General features: G+C 39.8%; 1 protein-coding gene across 1 annotated transcript; it reads right to left on the bottom strand.

Annotated features, from left to right (window-relative positions):
- Positions 1–18,373: 18,373 nt before the first annotated feature.
- Positions 18,374–19,063, bottom strand: LOC142175283 (uncharacterized). The gene has a single exon (XM_075241867.1). It carries the CDS (start codon positions 19,061–19,063, stop codon positions 18,374–18,376), a length of 690 nt encoding a protein of 229 aa, XP_075097968.1.
- Between the last annotated feature and the right edge of the window lie 4,605 nt (positions 19,064–23,668).

Genomic DNA, 23,668 nt, shown 5'->3' with positions numbered 1-23,668 from the left:
AAGATAACCTTACTAAGGGTGGTGATGTCATTGCTACTATGGTCGTTGAGGCAAACATGGTGGCTAACAAGGCTGACTTGATACCGGACACAGGCACTTCAAGGCACCTTTGCTCCAACAAGAAGTTATTTCATGACTTTGAGGAATATGCTGATGGCGAGTGTGTCTACATGGGTAAATCCACTACAGCTTGAGTTATGGGTAAAGGAAAAATTCTTTTTAACTTAATTTTTGGAAAAACCTTAGCCTTGAACAATGTTCTGTATGTACCCTTCCTTCGTAAAATCTTAGTTTCTCGTGCGCTTCTCAACAAAGCAGGTCTTAAACGTGTTTTTGAATATGATAAAGTTGTAATTTCTCATGGGGAAGACTTTGTTGGAAAGGGTTACCTTAGTGGGTATTTATTTGTACTGAACATCTCTCAAGAGATTAATAATAATGCTAGTACTTTCAATTCTGCTTAAATTGTTGTGTCCATTGTTTTGTGACATGGTAGACTAGGTCATGTTAATATTGCTTTTATTAAAAGACTTAGAAAAGTAGAATTAATTCCACAGTTAATGCTGATAATTTTTTTAAGTGTCCTGTTTGTGTAGAGGCAAAACATACCAAAAAACCTTTAAGAATATAACTAGTAGAAAGATAGATTTGCTTGAACTAGTGCATTCAGACTTAGTAGATTTCAAGAATACTATTAGTAAGGGTGGAAAGAAATGCTACATCACTTTTGTAGATGACTTTTCTAGTTACACTAAGGTATATCTTCTTAAGTCAAAAGATGAGGCTAAAAGCATATTTTTGAAATACAAGGCAGAAGTAGAAAATCAATTAGATGGAGCAATCAAGAGACTTAGGTCTGACAGGGGTGGTGAATATACTACTAATACTCTAGAATCCTTTTGTGAGAAAAATAATATTATACATGAGGTTAGTGCTCCCTATACTCCCCAATAAAATGGTGTAGCCGAACGAAAAAATAGAACCCTTAAGGAAATGATGAATTCTATACTTTTGAGTTCAGGTTTATCCAATAATATGTGGGGGAAAGTTGTTTTATCTGCATGCTATGTTCTTAATAATGTCCCTCATAAGAAGTTAGAGAAAACCCCGTATGAGTTATGAAAAATTTGCCCCTAACTTAAAAATTCTGAAAGTGTGGGGGTATTTGGCTAAGGTTGCTCTCGAGATGCAGATCATATATCACACCTTTGTTGTGCTTGATTTTTATAGTGTATGACGCTAACCGTCTCCCCAGGATTTGTATTATGCACTTTGCGTGCTTAAGGTTGATATTCGGGCATTTCGTGAGTATAGGCATTACGGCTCGATGTGTATTTTCGTTAGATTATTATGTGTGGATCAGGTGGCACGCCGCCACGGGTATATGGTTGGATCGAGTGGCACGCCGCCACAGATATATTGTTTGGATCGGGTGGCACGTCGCCACGAGTATTATGGTTGGATCGGGTTGTACGCCGTGACGGTATCATGTGTGCATCGGGTTGCACGACGCAATGGTGTGATATTGAGTACAGTTTCCTATATCTATTATTGTGTGTTTTTCTTCTCATTTTCTCAGGAAGGTTCATAACATCTTTTCGGTTATTTAAATTAGTTACGTGGGTTGAGTAGTTCTTTCCAGAGTTCGTTTTTCCTTATGTATCATATTCGAGTTTGTAGCTTGTTGGCACATTGTGGCATCATATGAGACTTTTGGCAGTGTCTTGGGTGGCTTATTGCCTAAGCAGCTTGTACTAGGTGAGACGCGATTATTGGACCTGGGATCAGTGCGATCAGATTTTTATGAAGCATACTAAAGAGTAAATATTGTTATTCAGTCTAGAATGAGGTAATGATTTTTGTTGGGAGGAGAGACTCCATAAATTATGATTCGGCAGGTGGCTATGAGTTCTACACATCTTCTCTGTTGTGGTAGTGTTGCGAGAGTTAAAGCAAGGCTTAATTGGTCATGAGGTACTACGGCCTTCGGTCAGTTGAAATTTTAGCTGCTGTGCTTTGGAAAGATTGCCTTGGGCAAATGAGTTATGCGATGCCTGATAAAAATTCAGTAAGGGTATACAATCATGTATTGGTACATCGTGTAGTAATTGAAACGGTGTTCGTATGTTGGAAGCAGTCCTAGTAGAGAATTTCGGACGTTGGAATTTGGCTCTAAGACTTAATTTCCTAATTAAAGGGGAGGAACTTCATATTGGCTTGAGCTAATATGACCAACTGGGTTGTGGTGGCATGGATAAGTGCACGAGTGTTGAACAGGAATTTCGGACAACTCCAGAGCAGTTCTTAACATATTCGAGGACGAAGGTATGTTTAAGTGGGAGAGAATGTAACGACCCGACCGGTCGTTTTGATCCCTAATGCGTCGTTCGGCATTTTGAGGCCTTGAGTAGCTTCACTTCAGGTATTATGACTTATACGTGTGGTCGGACTTGAATTTCGGGAAAATCCGGAGTTGATTTAGGAAGAAAATTCTCATTCCGGAAGCTTTAAGTTGGAAGAATTTACTAAGGTGTGATTTTTGAGTAAACGACCTCAGAATTGGGATTTGAAGGTTCTAACAGGTTCGTATGATGATTTTGGACTTAGGCATATGTCCGTATCGGGATTTGGGGGACCCGGGAGCGTTTCGATGCCTATTGTGGAAGTAGGCATTTTGGAAGAATTTCATAAAAATTAGGTTGAGGTGTATTTCAATGTTATCGATGTCCGCTGGGATTTCGAGTCTAGGAATAGCTCCATACGGTGATTCTGGTATAGGTAGCACATCCAAAAGTGGATTTGGAGGTCCGTAGGTCATTTCGGGGCATTTGGCGAAAGTTAGAAATTTGAAGGTTTCTGAGAAGTTTTACCGGGAGTGGACTTTGTGATATCGGGGTCGGATTGCGATTCCAGAAGTTGGAATAGGTCAGTAATGTCGAATGTGACTTGTGTGCGAAATTGGAGGTCAATCGGATGTGATTTGAAAGGTTTTGGCATCGAATGTAGAAGTTTGAAGTTTTAAAGTTCATTAAGCTTGAATTGGGGTGCGATTCTTAGTTTTAATGTTGTTTCGGGCATTCCGAGGGTTCAAGCGAGTCCGTTTTATGATTCGAAACGTGTTGGTATGTTGGGGCGGGGCCCCGGGGATCCCGAGTGGCAATCGGACGAGGCTCGGACCAAGTTTGAAATTGGGAGTAGCATCTGAAGCTCCCAATTGGTGTCATAATCGCACTTGCGCTTGGCCAGCCGCAGGTGCGAGCTTGCAGGTGCGAACTACGAGCCACACAAGCGAAAGAGTGAGGGCAGCCCAGCCACCGCAGGTGCGGATGTTTTGGCGCACCTGCATGACCGCATGTGCGAGAGCAGTGGTCGGAGGAGCGGATGGGCACACAGAAGCGATCACTTTTGTCCGTAGATGCGAAGCTTGGCCACGTAAGGGAAATGCGCACCTGCGGCGATTTTTGCCGCAGGTGCGGGACCGCAGATATGGCCAAGGCACCGATGCGAAAAATCGCTGGGCAGAATCGTTTTAAGAGCGGGATTTGGCTCTTCTTCTCTCATTTTTCACTTGGTTGGGGCGATTTTGGAGAGCTTCAAGGAGAGATTTTTGTCATCTATGTCAAGGTAAGTAATTCCCGCATATTGTGAGTTAAATACAAGATTTATACATGGATTCAAGCATGAAAATTTCTAGAAATTTGGGATGTTGAAAAACAACCTAGAAATTGGTATTCTTGAATTTTGATCACGAAATTGGGCATGAAATTGAGCATAAATTGTATATTTGAGTTCGTAGTGCTATGGGTAATGTTTTTCTTTGAAAATTTTCGGAATCCGGGCATGTGTGCCCGAGGGTTGCTCTATCGATTTTTCGAGCGGAGTTGGAAATTGTTATAAATTGATTAATTATGAGTATTAGACTATATCTTGATTGGGTTGCATCTTATTTGACTAGTTTTGGATCGACGGTCACCGGGTTAAGGTGCCAGGGCAGCGTTGGAGCCGATTTTGGAACGTCAGAGTGAAGTAAGTCTCCTGTCTAACTCTGTGAGGGGAAAATTATCCCTAAGTGATATATTTGATGTGTACAACTTGTTGCGAGGGTTACGTACGCACGAGGTGACGAGAGTCCGTATGTAGTTAGATTCATGTTATTGTTCGGGTAGACTTAGGTTCACACCATGTTGTACCTGTACTATAGGGATTATCCTTGCTTGTTTAATTCCTTATTTTACATTTCTACTTGAGACTAGACTTGCTATTGTAGAGACTTCACGATTTCAAGATTTGTCACCAAATAACTTTACTCCTACGACATGTTTCCGTGGTATATATACATATACTTCTTTATATCTATATATATATGCTCTGGTTAAGGAGGGAATTTCTAATGGAGAGCTTGAGTTCCTCGTAAAGAGGGGTATTTGTACAACGTGATTTATACTTGTTTATCTCATTTATTTACTCTGCCTCATATTTACTTACCTCTTTATTGTACCTGATGTTATTGGACCACTAGTGAGTGTCGATGTCGATTCCTCGTCACTACTTCTCCAGGGTTAGGCTAGATACTTACAGGGTACACGTTGATTACGTACTCATACTACACTTGCTGCACATTTTTGTGCAGGTACATATGTGACTAGTGGCCTTGTGAGGGCAGAGGCGTGTATGCATGCGGGGACTTACGTGAGCTGCATTCCATATTACGACCCGCAGCCGGCAGAGTCTCCTTCAGAGTATTTATATTTCTCCTGTCCAAATTTGTATTCCGGACAGATGCTGTATTTTATTTTACATTCCTAGTTGATGCTCATGCACTTATGACACCGGGTTTTTGGGTGATTATGGGTTGTCCTGTATTAAAATGAGAACCAAATTAGATAATTATTTTTGGCTTGTCTGACAGCGGTGTCCGGCGCCATCACGACCTTTAATGGATTTTGGGTCGTGAAATGGGACTTATTTTATTTGCTTAAAGGTTGTAAACTCATAAGTACCAAGTGGATATTTAAGAAAAAATTTAGACCTGATGGTACAATTAAGAAATATAAGGCTAGATTTGTTATTAGGGGTTTTAACAAAAAGGAAGACATTGATTATTCTCACACTGATTCTCCTATAACTAAGATAGCGACTATTAGAACTCATGTTACTTTAACCGCTATTCATAATTTAATGATACATTAAATGGATGTTAAAACAGCTTTCCTATATGGTGATTTAGAGGAAGAGATCTATATGACTCAACTTGAGGGATTTGTGATCCAAGGACAGGAGAATAAAGTATGCAAATTGAGAAAGTCTCTGTATGGTCTAAACCAGGCACCTAAGCAATGGTATGAAAAGTTTAATAGCAAATTAGTGGATAATGGTTTTGTTATTAATGCATCTGATACTTGTGTTTATTCCAAGATAATAGGATCAGATTGTGTGATTATATGTATGTATGTGGATGACATGTTAATCTTTGGCCCTAATGTGAATATTGTTAATGAGACTAAGAATTTTTTGTCTTCTAAATTTGAAATGAAAGATCTTGGAGAAGCATATGTGATTTTAGGGATTAAAATCAAAAGAACTTCTAATGGTTTTTCGTTGTCTCGGTCTCATTATATTGAGAAAATGTTGAAAAGGTTTAATTGTTTTGATGTAACTCCTATGAGAACTCCTTATGATCCTAGCATACACTTGAGAAAGAATAAGGAATCTAGTATTTCTCAAACTGCATATGCTAAGATAATTGGTAGTGTAATGTTTCTCATAAATTACACATGACCTGATATTACTTATATTGTAAGTAGATTGAGTAGATATACTCACAACCCCAGTAGTGAGTACTAGAATGCTCTTCATCATTTGTTAAGGTATTTGAGAGGTACTATGGATTGGTGTTTGCATTTTAATAATTTCCTGCTATTTTAGAAGGTTTTTGTGATGCAAACTGGGTTACTGACAATGATGAAGTTAGCGTCATTAGTGGCTATGTGTTTACTTTGGGTGTAGGTGTTATTTCATGGAAGTCTTCAAAACAGACTTGTATAGCACGATCTACTATGGAGTCTGAATTCATTGCTCTTGAGTTAACAGGGCAAGAAGCCGAGTGGCTGAGAAACTTATTGACAGATGTGCCTTTGTGGGGAAGTCAAACTTCACCAGTTTCTCTACATTGTGACTCATAGGCGGCAATTGGAATTGCCAAAAATAGTGTGTACAATGGAAAAAGAAGACATATCTGCATTAGACATGGTGCGGTAAAACAATTATTAAAACATGGTATTATTTCCTTGGAATATGTAAGATCCGAAAGAAATTTGTCGGATCCTTTAACCAAGGGTTTGGCAAGGAGAGTTATCCTTGAAACGTCAAGGGGGATGGGGCTAAAGCCCATGTATTAAGGAAATATGGTGGATAGCCGTTTATGGTCAAACAAAGCCATATGAGACCTCAATATGTACTAAATTTTCTATCCCTATGGCGTGTGGTAGTGCTTTATAAAGTTGAGCTTATTTTGCTCTTAATAATTCCATAGCCTTAAGGTGGTCTATGTGTAGATAGACTTGATGGAATTACCTACGTGAGTGTAAAGGTGCGGTCGCCTTTTGTGAAAGACTTGGGATGTCTTTGTAGGGCACTCATGGACCCAAGGTATGTGCATGTAATGACCCGATCGGTCGTTTTGTGTATTGCACCATGTTAACCCCTTTATTGCTTCACACATGCGTGTTTATGATTTTATGACTTACGAGGTTGGTTAGTTTCGTTCCGGGAAGCTTTCGGGTTTATTTTGACTCTTGATTTTTGACTTAGAAGTTTAAATTAAAAAATGATGACCAAACTTTGACGTTTATGAAAATGACCACAGAACTGTATTTTTTGGCTCTAATAGCTTTGTATTATGATTTCATACTTGGACGTATGCCCGAAATTGATTTTGGAAGTCCATAGGTTAATTTGTCTTGATTTGCAAAAATTTTGCAATCTGAAGTTGAAAAGTTTGACCGTAGGTTAACTTTCAACTATCGAGCTCGAAATTTGATTTTGGGACTTGGAATAGGTCTATTGTGGTATTTAGAACTTGCCTACAAAATTTGATGTCGTTTGGAGTTGATTTGATGGGATTCGGGTGTTTAGTTGTAATTCTAGAAGTTCTTGAATTTTTCTTTGAAATTCATGCGTTCTAGTATTCGATTCGTAGTTTTAGATGTTATTTTTGTGTTATGATCGCGCAAGTGAGTTCGTATAATATTTTTAGACTTATGTGGATATTTGGTTTGGAGCCCCGAGGGCTCGGATGAGTTTTGGACATGTTCCGGAGTGTTTTGGACTAAAATTTCAAGAAAACTGGTGTTAGGTGCTCTGGTGTCGCAATTGCGAACACCAGGGTCGCATTTGCGAGCTTAGCAGGGGGCGCATGTGTCGCAATTGCGATGCCAGGCTCGCAATTGCGAAGTGGTCTAGATTTTGGGTAGTTCGCATTTGCGACAAAAATGTCGCTTTTGCGAGGGCAGTAGGGTTCGCAATTGCGAACCCATCTTCGCATTTGCGAAGAGAGCTAAACATAAGGGCGGAAAGTCGAGATTTATCTCTCATTTTTGAACCTAGACTCGGTAGGAGGCGATTTGGAGAGGGGATTTATACCTTCAAACCTTGGGTAAGTGATTCTAATCCATTTCTAATCATATTCCATCAACATATCTTAGATTTTAACATCAAAATCATGTTAATAAAAGTGAAAATTTGTGAAACTTTGTCAAGTTTTTGAAAAATAAGAAATTGAGTTTTGAGAGTCAATTTGGACTCGGAGTTTGAAACTAATCACATATATGAACTCGTGGGGTCATGGGTAGACGGAACGTACCATTGGACCCGGGTTTTGACCGGACGAGCTCCGAGTTGACTTTTGTTGACTGTTTAGAAAAAGTGTAAAGATCTTAGCTTTATCTATTGCAATTGAATTCCCTAGCATTGTTTGATAATATTAAGTCGATTTTGGTTAGATTTGATCCGTGTGGAGGCGGATTTCAAGGGAAAAGCTATTTTCGAGTGTTAAATTGGTCTGGTTGAGGTAGGTGTCTTGCCTAACTTCGTGTAGGGGAAACTATCCCTTAGGATTGGTATCGTTTGATTCAATTGTGCTAAGTGAAATCCGTGTACGCAAGGTGACGAGTGGGTACACGGATTGTACGTGGTATTGACTAGTTTAGGCTACTTAGACTAGTTCCATACTTTAATTGATTGCCATATCATGTTCTAATTTTCTTAGTCAATCTATTCTTACTTGTGTTAGTCTATCCTTACATGCCTTAAATAATTTTGTTAACACTTGTTCTACCTCCAAATTGATAATTTGCTCTCATGCTCTAGTTGAAATTGTTGCCTCTTTTATTATCACATGTTGTTTCTTCATTGTTGATTATCATGTCATTACACATGTTATCTCTTTCGTTGTTGAATATCATTAATTGAAGTTATTGTTTATGTTACCTCTTTCATTGTTGATTACCATTACTTGAAGTTTTGTTCATATTATCTCTTTCATTGTTGACCCCCATTATTTGAAGTCATTGCTACACGTTATCTCTTCCATTGTGAGTTATTCGTATTTAACATTGTGGTTATGCATTGTCTCTCATTGTTGAGTTATTGGTGTTGAAGTGGTAAAAGTCGTTATCACGTTGAGGCGAATATTGTTATTGTTAAAACATCTTTCTTTTGAGCATTTTACATTCATTGTTGTTGATATTCTTGTACATGTTGTAGTGGAGCTGTGAGCTATTGTTGTGAAAATATTGATATTGTGAATTGTTGGTAAATTATGATATATGGGCACTTGTGGTGCGAGTTGTTATTGTAATGTGATATTGACGCGCATGCGGCGTTATAAGGCTTAGGGTTGTTGTGCATGCGGCGGTATAAGGCTTAGGGTTGTTGTGCATGCGGCGGTATAAGGCTTAGGGTTAATATGCATGTGGCGGTATAAGGTGGGACTTATGTACGTGTTGCTTGTAGGGTAACTACGTGAAGCCACACATCGTCATAAGGTGGGCTAAAGTTCGTGTAGCTATTTCGAAAAAATTATTTTCAAAAACCTATTTCAAATGTAAGGCTCACGCGGCGGTATAAGGAAAAGATTATGATTGAAATTGAGAAATGTGAATATGAGGCGACACCTCGGTTGTGATTCTTTATTATACGAGGCGGTACCTCGGTTGTGATTTCATTATATATGAGGCGGTACCTCGTTGTGATTCTTGTTGTTTATTTCATGTTGCAAAGAGTTTTGGTGGAAACATTTCTTGTTGTTTCATTCTTATTTGTTCTAGCAGTTGCTGTCCGTATATGATCACTTGAGTTTTTCTTCAGTTGCTTCTATTATGTATTCCCATATTTAGGTTCAGTATTTGTTCAGATTATTATCTTGTTTCGTATCAGTTAATTCGTGCTTTCCATTATTTATCCATATTACATTACCATACTGCTTATATATATATCCAAGTAAGTGTCTTGACGTGGCCTCGTCACTACTCTACTGAGGTTAGGCTTGATACTTACTGGGTACCGTTGTGGTGTACTCATACTATGCTTCTGCATATTTTTGTGCAGATCCAGGTATGTCTGCTCATACTGGTTGTTAGATATTACCTGCTAGTTACCTTTATCGGAGACTTCAAGGTATGCATGATCGGCGTCCGCAGGCCTCGGAGTCACCTTCCCTTATTCTCATTTACTATTGTATTTTCTTTCAAACAGTGATGTACTAGATATTTTAGTTTATCCTATAGAGCTTATGAATCTGTTCCACAATTCTTGGGAATTGTATGGTTGAGATACTGTTTTTCAGGGGTTTATTAGACTGGTATTTAGTATTTTGTTAATTACATCTGTTCAATTGTTATCAAATATTAGGCTTATCTAGTCGTAAAGACTTGGGATGTCTTTCTAGAGCACTCATGAGACCCAAGGTATGTGCATGACCATAAAAGTATTTTGTTAGTATCACGGAGTTTGCATAAAATTAAGGATATAGTATGTGTTGTGGGGGTCTCAACTCATGTCCATTCAGTTCAAGAGTACTTCACTTTGTTGATGTTAGTTGTTGTCTCATTTCACTACGTGTCAATTCAATTCGAAAGATATTGACACTTAAGTACATGTTCCTTCTTTTGCCCAGAATTGTTCTTATTCTAATTTTGTCTTTGCATTAGTGGAGGATTGTTGGTATTATTTATACTTGGTAATACAAAGTCAAAAATATCTTTGTGGTCCCTTTTCCTTCTTTACTTCTTTGTCTTTTGTGAAAGACAAAGTGTCCCTCATTGGTTGTGGAAAGTCTTTTTTTTCCTCTTTATATTGAATTGCTCTTTGTTGGGTTTGTAAAGAGCTAGAAAAAGAGAGTGGCCTCGCACACGTGAAAAATTGGTCCTGATGGAAAAACGGGTCGATTTTCCCTCCCCTGCGCGCGAGATATACGTGAGGCCTAATCCAAATCTGATTTTGCTAAAATTAACTTTATAGCGATAGCGCATCAAAAAGATCTTTTGATCAGAAAAATGGAAAGAAAGACCGGCCACATAAAGACAAAACAGGCAAGAAAAGTGCCCGGCTCCGTATGGAAAGACAGAAGCTGACAATTTATAAAGTCAAGATCAGCGGGAACATCTACCTGAGCGAGCTCAAAATGGGCATTTCCGGCCAATTTTGAGTGTAGGAGTCGGAGTTTAAGACTCGGCAAAGGCATCAGCCTAACTAGGAACTTAAGTAGAAGAGTAAACCCCTAAAGAGTAAAGTAAGGCCTATAGCCTATCATTGACCGAATAGCGAACTTAGCTTCAAAGCTTGAAGTGAAGGCTGTATGACTGGCTGTCAATTTTGAGCGATGCAAAATAGGTTCTTTTCTTTCTATTTTGTCTTCAAAATCTATTTTTTGTTTTAGATTTCTGAAATAAAATAAATAGGAAATAGTTTTCTTCATTTTTTGAGCTTACCAGAAAAGTGTCCAAATACATGCTTACCAGAATATGTCCAAATTTATTCTCTTTGAATTGAATTTTGTAACGTTTGATTTGTTACTTTGTAACAGCTATACTTTAAATTGTTGTAACTGCTACTTGAATTCTTATAACTCCTGCTTGAATTCTGTAACCACTCTTTTATTTTCATAACCCCTAATTTAATTCTCCTTCTTGCAACAGCTCTACCATCTTATCTATATTAGGAGCTGTTATATGAGGTTTTCAAACACAGAAAAATACCTTCATCTTCTTCTCTTCTTCAACCGATTTCTCAGCAATTATTTTTCGCAAATTCCAAACTTTCAGTCACGGGTACACGTGTTTGGAGGTGTCGTAGAACCTTGAGAGCGACTGGTCTTAACGATTTCAGTAGAGCCGAAATCACTTTCAAGACAGTGGCTTGCCATAATATAATATTTTTCAATAAGTTATTCTTGTTTCCTTCTTGTTCTTGCTCAATATTATCTACTAATTTTTCTTACACGAAGTACTTGTTTGAAGATGAAATTGCAAAAACAAATTATCTGCAACCGACGTTAGACAAAAGTTTGTAGAAGTAAATTTATATATGAATGGTTTTAAATTTATGAAAGAAAAATTGCAAAGTTAAATATACTATTTTGTTTATATCAAAAGGTTCAAATAGAAATTTCATTCTCGGTTTCATAAGCAAATCACAATTTACAAATTGAAGCAACATTATTTGCATGCGCGATCCACAAATAAAGGCATGCTTATTTTGCATGATAAACGTCGGTTTACTTTTTTCTATAATATTAAAATTGTTTCCTTAAGAAAGTCTTAAAAATAATGTTTGAAAGAGTAATAAAGTCATAGTATAAAACTGGCACACTACAAGAATAAATTTTTGAGAAATGAAATTCTTGTATTTTATTTCTTTTGCGAGCGTCCTTTTTTGATTGTGACCATACGAAAACAAATGTATGTACAAGAATTTGTTTTCTCCTTGCTTTACCTGGACTAGTGTGTTAATGTAGTATTTGACTAGCTAGCTAAAAAGTAGCAACATGAAATATAACTTGGAGTTTTCTCTGTGTGTTCTTCTACCATCATATAGTCGTCGCTCATTAATGGCCCCTCTATCTCATTTTAAACTTTATTTACATCAAACAATTCATAAAAACATTCAAAAGAATTGAGCCCAGAGGATTTAACCACAAGGACTGCTTATCTTCGACCTAAGGGCGAAAAAAGAAGAAAACAAAATGTGATTTATTTACTTTATATAAGCTTTTACCCAACACTTGAAGTTGGATAATTATCAGTAAAGAAAGAACGACAAAATTTATGTTCTTATACGTCAAGCTGACAGTATAATACCATTTGAAGTATAAGCTCCTCGAAAATACCATATGGATAGATGCTCTTGAAAAAAACAATGCACTTCCAATCACAGTCACCATTTGCTCAAATTTCGAATAACGTAAGGAAGAATACCACTATAGTCAAAATATGCAAGCTCAACCTGCAAATACAAACAACCAATATACTCCTTAGAAATTTACAAGCTAGCATTTAGCCTTGCCAAAGAAACACAAGTTTTATGATTACGAATTTGCTACAAATAATTGTAAATATATTAATACTCCCGATTTGTCATTATGGAATTTCTCAGTGTTGACAGTGGTGCTAAGCTCAGAGAAGATGATTCAGGAAGCTATGGCTAAGGAACTAGATGCGAGACATGAGAGGTAATGTCTTTACCACATGCGAAGAAGGCATTTGGTGATGACCGATAGGTCATTTATAGTTTTAACTCTTAAATTCTGTATTTGGAAATCCTGATTAGCTCCGTTTCACTTTTTTCGATTTGCGTGCATAGTCAGTATCTTTTTCCGGAAGGCTTTTGTGTGAAAAATGACGAAAATGTGAAATCGTACCTTAAAAACTCATTTGAGTTGACTTCGGTCAACGTTTTGAGCAAACGGACCCGGATCAGTATTTTGACGGTCCCGATGGGTCCGTATCGTGATTTGGGACTTGAACGTATGCTCGGAATCGAATTCGAAAGTCCCTACCTCGAATTATCGCCATTTGTTGAAAACTAGAAATTTAAAGGTTTAAAGAAATTTCAAGTTTGACCATAGTTTGACTTCGTTGCTACCGGCCAGATTTTAGTTTCGGAACTTGGTATAGGTTCATTACTGTATTTATTACTTGTCTGCAAAATTTAGTACAAAACAGAGTTGATTTGACGTAATTCGAACATCCGGTTGAAAAATTAAAAGTTCTTAAGCTTCATTAAAAATTTCATTCATTTTGGTGTCTGGTTCGTAGTTCTAAATTTTATTTTGGTGTTTTGATCGCGCGAATGAGTTTGTATGATATTTTTGGACTTGTGTGCATGTTTGGTTTGGAGCCCCGAGAGCTTTGGTGAGTTTTGGATAGGCTACAAAGTAATTTTAGACTTAGAGAAATAGTTGGTGCATGTGTGTGTTGGTGTTGTCTGTAGATCTCGCATTTGCGAGGTCTGGCTAGCAAATGTGAGCCTCGCTTTTGCGATCACATCATCTCACCTTTGAGCATGGGCTGGGGACTGGGGTTCTCGCATTTGCGAGCTTTCTGTCGCATTTGCAATAGTCTCAGATTCGCATTTGCGAACAAATTGTTCGCATTTGTGATGGCATCAGAGGTGTGAATTCTTAGCATTTGCGAAAACTTTTTCGCATTTGCGGGGTTCGCAATTGCGAAACCTATGTCGCAATTGCGACATCTGCGTCTGGTCAAAAGCTGAGAAAGACGGGATTTTTGCTCATTCTTTCAAATTCTCAACCCTAAACATCTTAGAGGTGATTTTCTCAAGAGCTTTTCTTCCTAAATTCATTGGTAAGTGAATTTAATCTATTTCTTTTCAATTACCCATTATATTTATAAGATTTCAACATCAAATCTAGAATTTTCACAGTATAAATTAGGGATTTGGGTAGAATTAGAGATTTTTATAAAATTAGAATTTAGACCTCGAATTGAGGTCGAATTTCGAATTGAATTGCATACCCGAGCTCGGGGGTGATTGGGTTTTGGTCCGAACCTCGGGTTTTGACCAAGCGAGCCTAGGGTTGACTTTTGTTGACTTTTTCAATAATGATCTAACTTGAACCTCTTTCATTCGTGAGTAGTTTCTAAAGCTTATTTTGAATCGTTTGGTCAATAATTTGCTAGATTTGGTTGGTTTGGAGGCTTGTTCGAAAGGCAAGGCCATGATTGAATTTTGAGTTGATTGCGGAGTGAGGTAAGTGTTGGGTGTAACCTTGACTTGAAGGAATTAGGAACCCTGGGTGCTATGTGAATTTCATGAGTAGTGGCGTATATGCGAGGTGACGAGTGTCTATACGTCGTCAATTACTTGTTTTTATGTATACCTGTAATTCATTAATTATAGCATTTTATGTCTTGATTGTTACATGCCTTAATTACTTCCCATGCCTTAACTTGTTACTTGTCATTTATTATTCTCGTATTATAAATGTTAATTTCTTTCATGCTTCTACTCTTAATTGATATTTGCTTTAATTGTCTTACTTCTACCCCCTTTTACCTATCATATATCTGAATGTCTTGTTACTCAGTATTAAGTGTAGCCTTTCATCATTTGGTACGAGATTCCTTCTTGATGTGTTATTTTCATATTCGTTCACTTTAGAGATGGGGTAGTTCAGCCGGTTATTGCGGCACAGGCCGGTGATAGGCCCGCTTTGTCTTCTGAGGCTATGTTGAGGTTGGATAAGTTCACCAAGCTCTTTCCTATTCATTTAAGTGGCACACCTTATGAGGACCCATGTCCTTCCCCGAGCATGGGGGGCGAGACCGGCACCCGGTGCCTCATCTATCCTTGCGTACCAACTTGCGACTAAGGGGCTCTGAACATATAATGTCATACTTTGGCCATGGGCCACATTGCAAGACAATTTGCGAAGCAAGATATAAAACTGAATGGAAACCAACACGGACTAAACATAAATATAAAGTTGGGCGACTTCAGCAGGGTGGTATGACTGTCACCCAGTACGAGACTCGATTTGTGGACTTAGCTCGCCATGACACTATCTTGCTTCCTACTGAGGAGGAGCGAATGAGGAGATATATTGATGGGCTAACTTACACTATCAGGATTCAGATGGCCAAGGAGACAGGGAGTGATATTTTCTTTCAAACGGCTGTTGATATTACCAGACATATCGAGTTGGTTCGTGCTCAGGAGAGGTGGTCGGTGTCAGATAAGAGGCCCCGTCATTCCGATAGTTTCAACGGTGCCTTCAGGGGGTCATGGTCCTTATGTGCCTTATTATGGGCAGCCAGCCTACAGTGCACCATCGGCTCCTGTTAGTGCACCTCCAATTCAGAACTATCATCGTGGTTATCCGGCCCATTCGGGCCAGCTCCAGTTTCAGCAGCCATACCAACAGGATGGGTGTTTCGAGTTTGGTGGTATTGGGCATATCAGAAGGTCCTGTCCGAGATTATTGGGCGGCATGCCACATCAGAGTTCTCGTGCCATGGTTCCGGCACCGTTGCTCCACTGCCCGCTCAGCCAGCTAGGGGTAGGGGTCAGGCAGCCAGAGGTGGGGGTCAGGTTGTTAAAGGTGGAGGTCAGGCCGTTAGAGGTGGAAGCCAGCCAGCTAGAGGCCGTCCCAGAGATATAGTTCAGAGTGGTAGGCCCCAGCCCCAATGTTATGCTTTCTCAGCTAGGCCTGAGGCCGAGTCATCTGACGCCGTTATCACAGGTATTGTTCCAGTTTGTCATAGTAATCTTCAGTTTTATTTGATCAGGGATCTATTTATTCCTGCGTGTCATCCTATTTTTTGCATATCTGGTTGTGCCTTATGATTCTTTGAGTGCTCCTGTGTATGTCTCCAGGCATGTGGGAGATTCTATTATTGTAGATCGTGTCTATTGCTTATGTGTGGTTAATATTGGGAGTCTTTAGACTAGCGTAGATCTTCTACTTCTTGATATGGTAGATTTTGATGTTATCTTGGGTATGGATTGGTTGTCACCTTATCATGCTATATTGGACTATCACGCCAAGATGGTGACCTTAGCCATGCTGGGGTTGCCTCGATTAGAGTTGAGGGGGGCTCTTGGTCATTCTACCAACAGGGTTATCTCCTATGTGAAAGCTCGACGTATGGTCGAGAAGGTATGTCTATCTTATTTGGCCTATGTCCGTGATTCTAGTGCGGAGGTTCCTTCCATGGATTTAGTGCTAGTTGTTCGTGAGTTTCCAGAGGTGTTTCTTGCAGACCTGCTGGGGATGCCACCCGACAAGGATAATGATTTATGTATTGATTTGGCTCCGGGAACTCAACCCATTTCTATTCTGCCATACCCTATGGTCCCGCCGGATTTGAAGGATTTGAATGAGCAGTTGCAAGATTTGCTTGGTATGGGCTTCACTAGACCTAGTGTCTCGCCCTGGGGTGCGCCCGTGTTGTTCGTGAAGAAGAAGGATGGGTCGATGAGGATGTGTATAGACTATCGGCAGTTGAACAAAGTCACTATCAAGAAAAAGTATCCATTGACGAGGATTGATGACTTATTTGATCAGCTTCAGGGTGCCAAAGTGTTTTCGAAGATTGATTTGAGTTCTGGCTACCATCAGTTGAGGATTACGTCATCCTATGTCCCTAGGACAGCTTTTCAGACTCAGCATGGGCATTATGAGTTCCTAGTGATGTCATTCGGATTGACAAATGCTCCAGTAGCATTTATGGACTTGATGAACCGGCTGTTCAAGCCCTACTTGGATTCTTTTGTGATTGTATTCATTGATGATATCTTGATCTACTCTCGTAGTCGAGAAGAGCATGAGCAGCATCTTCGAATTATACTTCATACTTTGAGAGATAGTCAGTTATATGCCAAGTTCAAAGTGTGAGTTTTGGTTAGACTCAGTCGCCTTTTTGGGACATGTTGTATCGGTAGAGGGCATAAAGGTGGATCCTAAGAAGATTGAGGCAGTTCAGAACTGACCTAGACCTACTTCAGCTACAGAGATCTGAAGTTTCCTGGGTTTGGCGGGTTATTATCGCTGGTTCGTGGAGGGGTTTTCATCTATAGCAGTCCCATTGACCAGATTGACCTAGAAGGGTGCCCCATTAAGATGGTCGGACGAGTGTGAGTTGAGCTTTCAGAAGCTCAAGACTGGTTTGACTACGGCGCCAGTGTTGGTGCTGTCCACCGGTTCAGGATCTCACAGAAGGAAATTGGGGTCGTGACATGGTGTTTCTCCTGTGCCGGGGTCGTGACAGGGTGTTTCTCATGTGCTTGACTTCGTCGTCATTTGATATACACATAGCACTCCTGGTAGCTCATCAGACCATTTGCCCTTACCATCTTCTGACTTCTTCTTAAGATTCTAAATAATTATCTTGTTGGTCAATTCTTCTTGTCCGTTAGCATTTGAGAGGTACGGTGAAGACCTAATTCTCTTTATTTTTAACCCTTCCAAAAGTTTTGTGACTTTCGAACTTATGAATTGTGGCTCGTTGTCACATGAGATTTCCTTTGGTGTTCCAAATCGACAGATTATGTGATCCCAAATGAAGCCAGTCACTTCGTGTTCTATGATATTTTGGTATGGACCTGCTTCAACACATTTAATGAAATAATCAATTAAAACCAAGATAAATCTTACCATTCCGGGACCCGGTGGTAAGGGTCCAACTATGTCCATCCCCCATTTCATGAATGGCCACAGGGATAACACCGATTGCAAAATTTATGCTGTTTGGTGCACCAATTGTGCATAACCCTGACATTTGTCACATTTTTTAACGAATTCCCTTACGTCTTGTTCCATCCGGGGTCAGTAGTAACCTGCCCTGAACAACTTTATAACTAATAAGTCTGAACCAGCATGATTTCCGCAAACTCCTTCGGACTTCCCTCATCATGTAGTCCGCATCTAAGGCCTCTAAACACCGGGCCAATGGTCATTGGAATGACCTCCTGTATAACTTCCCGTCTATGAGGCAGTAGCGAGCTGCTTTGGCCCGTAATACCCGGGATGCCTTTGGGTCCTCGGGTAATTTACCATGCCGAAGATACTCGATGAACTTGTTCCTTCAGTCCCAGACCAAGTTGGTCTAATTTACCTCGCAGTGGCCATCCACATACAACACTAAATGTGAAAGTTAGACGACCGTACCAGAATCAGATCCTTTCATCTTCATGGATGACCCCAAATTAGCCAATGCATCTGCTTCCACAGTTTATTCCCTTGGGATGTGGATGATTGACTATTCTCTGAATCGTTCCAACAACGCCTGTACCTTGTTCAAATATTGCTGCATATATTCTTCTTTTGTGTCAAAAATCCCATACATTTGGTTTACTAACAGCTTGGATTCGCATTTATTTCGATGACGTCGGAGCAAAGTCCCCGGGATAGTTCAAGTCTTGCAACCAAATCCTCATACTCAACTTCATTGTTAGTTAATGGAACAGTTTTAATGGCCTGCCTCAGGGTTTCTCGTGATGGCGTGATTAGAACTACCCCGAGACTGGACTTTTTTACATTGGAAGCTCCATCCATGAACAAGGTCCAAACTCCTGATGCAGTTTTCGATACCAATATTGCTTCCTTAGCAGCCAAGGGCACTAATCCGAGACTGAAATTGGCCACAAAGTTGGCCAAAGCTTGCGACTTTATTGCAGTCCTGGGTTTGTACTCAATATCGAATTTGCTAATTTTGACTGCCCATTTAGCCATACGGCCTGAAAATTCAGGCTTGTGAAGGACATTCCTTAAGGGGAAGGCTGTCACAACGACTATCGGGTGGCACTGAAAATAAGGCCTAAGCTTTCGGGAGGCAACTACAAGAGCTAATGTCAGCTTTTCGAGGTATGGATAATATGTCTCCGCTAACAACAACATTTTACTAACGTAATAAACAGGAAATTGTGTACCATCATCCTCTCTAACCAAAACAGCAGTTACCGCCACTTCCGAGACCGCTAGGTGTATTAACAATTGCTCGTCTTCCCCCGGTTTTGACAGTAACAGGGGGATGGAAAGGTACATTTTTAAGTCTTTCAGTGCATGTTGGCATTTCAGAGTCCACTTGAAATTGTTCTTCTTTTTCATAAGCAGAAAGAAGTGATGGCACTTTTCTGAGGATCTTGAGATAAAACTACTTAAAGTTGCCTACCTTCTAATTCATCTTTGCACCTCTTTCGTGTTGTTATTTGGTCCGGGATGTCTTCGATGGCTTTGATTTTGTTGGGGTTAACTTCGATCCCCCTTTGTGAGATGAGGAACCCCAAGAACGTTCGGGAGCCGAGCCTGAAGGCACACTTTTTGGGGTTGAATTTCATATTATGCTTCCTTAGAATGTCGAAAGTTTCTTGAAGATGTTTCAAATGATCTCCTGCATTCAAGGACTTAACTAACATGTTATTGATATACACCTCCATCGTTTTCCCTATTTGTTTTTCAAACATCTTATTAACGAGCCTCTGAGAAGTAGTTGCAGCATTCTTAAGCCCAAAAGGCATCACATTATAGCAATATGTGCTTAAGTTTATTATGAAGAAAGTTTTTTCTGATCCTCCGGGTTTATCTTGATCTGATTGTACCCGAAGTAAGCATCGAGGAAATTCATTAGCTCATTTTCGGCCGAAGCATCAATCATTTGATCAATGTTCAACAATAGGAACTAGTCTTTAGGGCACGCTTTATTTAATCCTTATATTCTACGCATATCCTAAATTTGTTATTCTTTTTGGGTACTACAACTATGTTAGCTAATTATTTCAGATACTTTACCTCCCGGATCGAACCAATATTGAGTAGTCGGGTTACCACTTCTTTAACAAACTCGTCCCTGACCTCGGATATTGGGCATTTCTTTTGCCTTACCGGCGGGAAGTTTGGATCCAGACTCAGCTTGTGGACCGCCATCTCCAATGGGATACCTGTCATATCCGAGTGTGATCAAGAAAAGCAGTCAACATTAGCTTTGAGAAAATTAATAAATCCTAACCTGAGCTCGGGATTTAAACCCGTTCCCAAATGGAACTTCCTTTCCAAAAACTCCTCGAACAAAGCCACTTGCTCGAGTTATTCTATGGTTGATTTAGTCGCATCCGTCTCCTATGGTACATGAAAATATCTCGGAATCTGGTAGGATTCCGATGACTCCTCGCCCTTATCTTCTTCATTCGGAAAGGGAGAACGCATCGGTTCCTGTAATTGTTATTTACCAGACTTTTTTCCCTTGCTGCTGTAAATGATCATTGTGTTCTTATCCCTTGCCGCTGGTTGGTCTCTTCTTATTTGCTTGATACCTTCTGGAGTCAGAAATTTCAACAATTGGTGCTACGTCAAGGGCACGACCTTCATCTCGTGTATCCGCGGCCTTCCAAGGATTATGTTATAACATATATCGCCATCTACCACTTCAAATATAGTGGTATTTGTTACTCTTTCGGCGTGTGTGAGAAACAAAATCTCTCCTCGGGTTGATACGCTTGTCAAGTTGAAGACAACTAAGAGTTTTGTCGCATGAATAATATTTTCGGTCAACTTTGTTTGCTCTAGAACTCTCCATTGGATGATGTTCGTTAAACTTCCTAGATCAACCAAAACACGGTTAATTTTGAAATCTAAAACATTGAGAGATATTACCAAAGTGTCATTGTGTGGCAAAAGAAGCCAATCAGTGTCTTCCTCCGTGATGGTGATATCAGTCAGTCTCTTGCTGTGAGTCACCGATATCTTTATTTTCTTTGATGCTAAAAAGGTTACACCATTGACTTTGTTTCCTTCGAAGATCATGTTGATAGTCAATCGAGGTGACTTTTCTACTACCTTCGACTACTTCGCATTATCCTGATTTCGGCCATAGTTGTTTTTGGCTTGGTCACTTAAGAACTCCCTAAGATGGCCATTTTTCAATAGTGTCTCCACCTCTTCGCGAAGATGTCGGCAGTCCCCAGTTCTATGGCCTTGAGTCCCATGGTATTTACACCATAAACTAGGATCCCTCTAGCAAGGATCTGATCGGATTGGCTTCGAAAATCGTGCTTCTTTGATATTTCTCATTGCTGATACCAACTCTACCAAGTTGTTGTTAAACTTGTAATATGATAACCTAGTATATGTGGAGTCTTGGGCCTCTGGCACCTCCTTCTCCTATAACGACTTGTTGTTCTGTCAATGATAGGCTCTTCTACCGAGAGCAAACCTATTCGATGATTGAAACCCTTTGTTGATGCGCCCATCGGTCCTCTCATATGATAGAAAACATCCCCTAGAGGATCGCTGATTAGCATCAAAGCTATTCTTAAACATGTCCTGATTTTGGCCTCGACCACATCCCTTGGTCGACACCGATGACCTAAGTTGATCGTCTTATATCCTTATTTTTTACTTATAGCGTTATGGATATCTGCCCATGTGGTTGCCTGAAACTCGACCAAGATATTCATCAGTTTTTGGGAGGCATCGGAACTCAGCGAATTTAGACCCTTCATGAATGCCTCTGCTTCCAACTCATCTGGAACCGCCGGTAACAACATCCTTTCTTTCTGGAAACGGATCACAAATTCTTGTAATAACTCGGATTCGCCTTGCAAAATTCTGAATATGTTTACCTTTCTGGCCTGAACCTTTCTTGCTCCATCATGGGCCGTAATGAACGAATCAGCAAGCATTTCAAAAGAATCAATTGAATGCTCGGGTTAAAGGGAGTACCATGTCAGGGGCCCCTTCGTGAGGGTTTTACCAAACTTCTTCAACAAAATTGACTCGATCTTATATTGAGCCAAATCGTTTTCTTTCACTGCCGTGGTGTAAGTTGTGATATGCTCATGCGGATCCGAAGTCCCATCGTATTTTGGTATGTCCGGCATCTTGAATCTCTTCGAAATTAGCTCTAGTGTTGTTTTTGGTTAAAACGGCAACTATGTGTACTTTTTCGAATTTGGCCCTTTTAATACTGGTGGCGCGCCCGGAATCTGATCCATCCGAGCATGAAACTCCTTCACATTCTGATCCATTTGTTCGTTCATTTCTCTCATGAACCTCATCAGCTCGGATTTGAAAGGATCACTCCCGTTGTTATTCCCAGATCCGCTACCGGTTCCCCCGTCTTCGTCAAAACCAATTCCACCCTTTGTGGTGTTGTTATCGATTCTCTGAGCCGTTTGATTTGTGGGAATAGTGGGAGGAATCGGCCCCCTTCCGTTCGCGTTATTGGAGGTGCCAGACAGTGCTTGTTTTAACTCCGTCATCGCATGATCCTATCTTGAGAGATGATCCATGATTGCCTTCTGTTGTTCCCTTATGAGTTTGATCATTTCTACGGCATGTTCCTCCTCTGCATCATCAAGAGTTGGTTCCCGCACATGTCGAGGATATTGAGCTTCTCCAACTGTGGTCGTCTTATCCCCATCGTTGCGAGTCTCACTGGTTGAGTCATCATGTTGGGACATTTCTTGGCTTGCCCCAACGTTGTGTGTGTTGTTGACATCATTAGTTGCCATCTCTAGTTTTTACTAAGGAAAAAAACAAAACTTGTTAGTAATAAACGAACGGATCAAAGCAATTACACAACTGTCTATGCCCCACGGTGGGCGCCAAACTGCTTATCCATAAAATTGTACAGTTAAATTTTTAATGTGGTTTATAGACAAGTGAATGGATTTGATCCAAAAGTGATAAAGAAATAAGATTAAAATTAAGATTTGACGACTGAAATTAGAGAAGATAACAAGCCTGATCCCAACTCAGCCTTTCTAGAACAGAAGTGAAAATTATGATAAAGCTGAACTTCTATCATTGACTACGTTCTCTTCGGAACTTATCCAGCACCAGTCACAAATGTTGTATTCGGTATTAGTTGTTTCCCGATTCGTCCTTTGCCTACCTTCAGTTTCACGTGTCATTTTACCATTTGACCACCTATTATCAGCTAATTTTACTTCATACAATGCCGTGATTTTAAAAGTTGATGGATGGTTAAGGACGATGAAAGAAGTCGCTGAAGGAGAGAATTTGAGGAAGGAAGGTGGAGACTGGCGGTTGTTTTCTAAAGTAGGTAGGCCAGTGAGTAAGTTGTGGGTGGCGGTGAGGTCGTCGTCGATAATTTGGTCAGCAAGCAGTAGGTTAGTTGGGGGAGGAGGGTGGAGGCCTGATCAGGAAGGGGTTGTTCTTTTTTATTTTAACATATTATACATTTTTTTCTCTTTGGTAAATACAATGTACAAGTAATTTATTTATTTTTAAATCACACGTGTAATTATTTGATTTGTCCATTTGACATGTCAGATGAGAGTGTATGTCACGCGAGTGGTTTGGGTGTCCAGGAGACATATTCTTGTCAAAAAAGTGTGTATCTAGTCACTAATTAAGTTAAAGTATCTAACTGAACTCCATCTATGTATTTTGCTAAAAGAAAAAGCTGTTATAAAATAAAAATTATAAAGTAAAGGCAAGTATAGAGAGAAACTGATATATTATTCAAACTTCAAACTTATGTACATAATGAACTGAAAACTCCTCTATTTATAGAAGAAAGGAAGCAGCTGCGAGGCTTTTCAGGAAGCAGCTGCAAGGCTTTTCTTTAGCTGCTTGTAAGCTGTCTGTATGAGCTGCTTGCAACCTGCCTGTTTAATAAGAAGCTGC

Source organism: Nicotiana tabacum, chromosome 21 (genome assembly GCF_000715075.1).
Source record: "Nicotiana tabacum cultivar K326 chromosome 21, ASM71507v2, whole genome shotgun sequence".
NCBI lineage: Eukaryota > Viridiplantae > Streptophyta > Magnoliopsida > Solanales > Solanaceae > Nicotiana > Nicotiana tabacum.
This window is presented reverse-complemented; position numbering and strand designations above follow the sequence as displayed.